The sequence below is a fragment of the Saimiri boliviensis genome, chromosome 17 (genome assembly GCF_048565385.1).
Source record: "Saimiri boliviensis isolate mSaiBol1 chromosome 17, mSaiBol1.pri, whole genome shotgun sequence".
Classification (NCBI taxonomy): Eukaryota; Metazoa; Chordata; class Mammalia; order Primates; family Cebidae; genus Saimiri; species Saimiri boliviensis.
This window is the reverse complement of record NC_133465.1, coordinates 35,334,156-35,337,515: the sequence shown is the minus strand read 5'-3', so window position 1 is coordinate 35,337,515 and position 3,360 is coordinate 35,334,156. Positions and strand designations below refer to the sequence as shown.

At 62.3% G+C, this 3,360-nt stretch overlaps 1 protein-coding gene across 1 annotated transcript; it reads left to right on the top strand.

Moving 5' to 3' along the window:
- The first annotated feature begins 1,058 nt into the window (after nt 1-1,058).
- Nucleotides 1,059-3,080, top strand: NOG (noggin). The gene has a single exon (XM_003931333.4). The coding sequence runs from the start codon at nt 1,689-1,691 to the stop codon at nt 2,385-2,387; it is 699 nt and encodes a 232-aa protein (XP_003931382.1). The 5' UTR covers nt 1,059-1,688; the 3' UTR covers nt 2,388-3,080.
- Nucleotides 3,081-3,360: the final 280 nt, after the last annotated feature.

Here is a 3,360-nt window from a genome sequence, read left to right as displayed (position 1 = left end):
CTGAGCCGGGCACAGCGAGCAGCAGCCGACCCAGCTCGCACGGCCGCCGCCCCCGCCAGCGCCAGGTGCAGGGCTCGCAGCGGGCCAGCAGAGGGCGGGCCGCCCCCAGGGAGCCGAGCAGCGGCCGCGCGGAGCCGGCCGGGCCAGGGGAGCCGCAGGCGAGCCAGACGTGCCCCGGAGGCTAGGCCACTCAGGGTGCAGGACCCGGCCAAGGAGGAGGAGGATGGTGAGGAGCGGACCCCCCTCGTGGGCCCGAGGGCCAGACAGGCAGGAGTGCTACCTAGGAATGACATCACGCTGCGCAACGCTGCGGATCTGGGACTCCCCAGTGCAAAGGGGGATGGGGTAGAGAGAGAGAGAGAGAGAGAGAGAGAGAGAGAGAGAGAGAGAGAGAGTGTGTGTGTGTGTGTGTGTGTGTGTGTGTGTTGGGGGGAGGGGACTTAGATCAAGAGCCCGGGAGAGAGGAAGGCGAGACGCGCCCGGGAAAAACGATCCATGCACATGGAGAAATTTCTTGCTCCGAACTGCACCGATGAAGGAGCCCCCAGTACTTCCCCGCTGCTCCCCTCCCAGTGCAAAGCACTCAGCTAGTAAGAAACCCTCCAGCCCCACCTCGAGCACCGCCCCCCCAACACCGGCTCTGCACCCTCCAGCCCGGCTCCAGAGCCGCCGCGAGCTTTCCCCAGGACTGGCCCTGGCGGGGCGCCTAGAGCCCCAGTTGCATTGCTCCAGGAGAAAGGAGGGGGGCGGTGCATTTTGCAGGAGGAGAAGGGGGGTGGGTGGTGGGGGAGAGAGAAAATTGCGCGGAGACCTGCCAAGCGCCACCGCCGCCGCCACCGCCGCTGCCGCCGCCGCCGCCGCCGCCGCCGCCGCCTGTGAGCTCCGGCGGGCAGCCGGACTGTCGGCTTCCCGGGGCATCTGGGTCCGGCGGGGCACAGCCCTGGGCGCTGCCGAAGCCGCCGCCGCCGCCTCCGCGGCGAGTACGGGCGGCTTCCCCCGGAGCCTGTGCCGCTCCAGCTCCTCGGGGGTGGAGAAGTGGGGGGTGGGGTTGTTGTTTGGGGGGAAGAAGGGGGAGGGGGCAACGCCGAGAGAGTCAGTGGTTTCCATGGTGATGGAGCTGAAAGTGCAGGAAATTTAAAGGCTTGGACCTGCGAGACAGACAAACCGGTGCCAACGTGCGCGGACGCCGCCGCCGCCGCCGCCGCTGGAGTCCGCCGGGCAGAGCCGACCGCGGAGCCCGGAGCAGGCGGAGGGAAGTGCCCCTAGGACCCGCTCGGCCAGCGGCGCTGCACAGAGCGGCGGAACGAGGAGCAGCGAGAGGAGGAGGAGGGGAGAGCGGCTCGTCCACGCGCCCTGCGCCGCCGCCGGCCCGGGAAGGCAGCGAGGAGCCGGCGCCCCCTGCGCCCCGCGGTCGCCCTGGAGTAATTTCGGATGCCCCGCCGCGGCCGCCTTCCCCAGTAGACCCGAGAGAGGAGTTGCGGCCAACTTGTGTGCCTTTCTTCCGCCCCGGTGGGAGCCGGCGCTGCGCGAAGGGCTCTCCCGGCGGCTCATGCTGCCGGCCCTGCGCCTCCCCAGCCTCGGGTGAGACGCCTCCGGAGAGACTGGGGAGCGCGGCGGCGCCGCGGGCTCAGCGTGCTCTCCTCCGGGGACGCGGGACGAAGCAGCAGCCCCGGGCGCGCGCCGGAGGCATGGAGCGCTGCCCCAGCCTGGGGGTCACCCTCTACGCCCTGGTGGTGGTCCTGGGGCTGCGGGCGACACCGGCCGGCGGCCAGCACTATCTCCACATCCGCCCGGCGCCCAGCGACAACCTGCCCCTGGTGGACCTCATCGAACACCCAGACCCTATCTTTGACCCCAAGGAGAAGGATCTGAACGAGACGCTGCTGCGCTCGCTGCTCGGGGGCCACTACGACCCGGGCTTCATGGCCACCTCGCCCCCCGAGGACCGGCCCGGCGGGGGCGGGGGTGCGGCTGGGGGCGCGGAGGACCTGGCGGAGCTGGACCAGCTACTGCGGCAGCGGCCGTCGGGGGCCATGCCGAGCGAGATCAAAGGGCTGGAGTTCTCCGAGGGCTTGGCCCAGGGCAAGAAGCAGCGCCTGAGCAAGAAGCTGCGGAGGAAGTTACAGATGTGGCTGTGGTCGCAGACCTTCTGCCCTGTGCTGTACGCGTGGAACGACCTGGGCAGCCGATTTTGGCCGCGCTACGTGAAGGTGGGCAGCTGCTTCAGTAAGCGCTCGTGCTCCGTGCCCGAGGGCATGGTGTGCAAGCCGTCCAAGTCCGTGCATCTCACCGTGCTGCGGTGGCGCTGTCAGCGGCGCGGGGGCCAGCGCTGCGGCTGGATTCCCATCCAGTACCCCATCATTTCCGAGTGCAAGTGCTCCTGCTAGAACTCGGGGGCCCCCTGCCCGCACCCGGACACTTGATGGATCCCCACCGACGCCCCCTGCACCGCCTCCAACCATTTCCACCACCTTCTAGCGAGGGTTTTCATTGAACTTTTTTTTTTTTTTTTTTTTTTTTTTTTTGGCTACAGAGACCTAGCTTTCTGGTTCATGTAATGCACTGTTTAACTGTGTAGGAATGTATATGTGTGTGTATATACGGTCCCAGTTTTAATTTACTTATTAAAAGGTCAGTATTATACGTTAAAAGTTACCGGCTTCTACTGTATTTAAAAAAAAAAAAAAAGTAAGCAAAAGAAAAAAAAAGAACAGAGAAAAGAGAGACTTATTCTGGTTGTTGCTAATAATGTTAACCTGCTATTTATATTCCAGTGCCCTTCGCATGGCGAAGCAGGGGGAAAAAGTTATTTTTTTCTTAAAGTACAAAGAGACGGGGGAACTTTTGTAGAGGACTTTTTAAAAGCTATTTTCCATTCTTCGGAAAGTGTTTTGGTTTTCCTTGGACCTCGAAGAAGCTATAGAGTTCAATGTTATTTTACAGTTATTGTAAATATAGAGAACAAATGGAATGACTAATCATTGTAAATTAAGAGTATCTGCTATTTATTCTTTATAATATCCCGTGTAGTAAATGAGAAAGAAGTGCAGAGCAGGATTAAAGAAAACCACTAAAACCGACTACGTTCCACACTGATTTTCTGTGTTGGTGATTGATGGGGGGTGGGAGGGCGTGGGAGGGGGCGGGTAGTAGATGCTGCTCTGCCCCGTACCCCGTCAGGGAAGGGGCTCGTCCCCTCGGACTCCCCTCCTGTGGCATGACGGAGGTGACTGTTACGTTTTTTGAGGGCGGGGGGGGCGCGATATTCTCTAACCCCTCACTTAAAAATCACGTGGCCTTCGCCCAGTCTCCTAGCTTTTCCCCCTATGTCACCAAAGCTCGGGCCTGTAGTGACCTCGA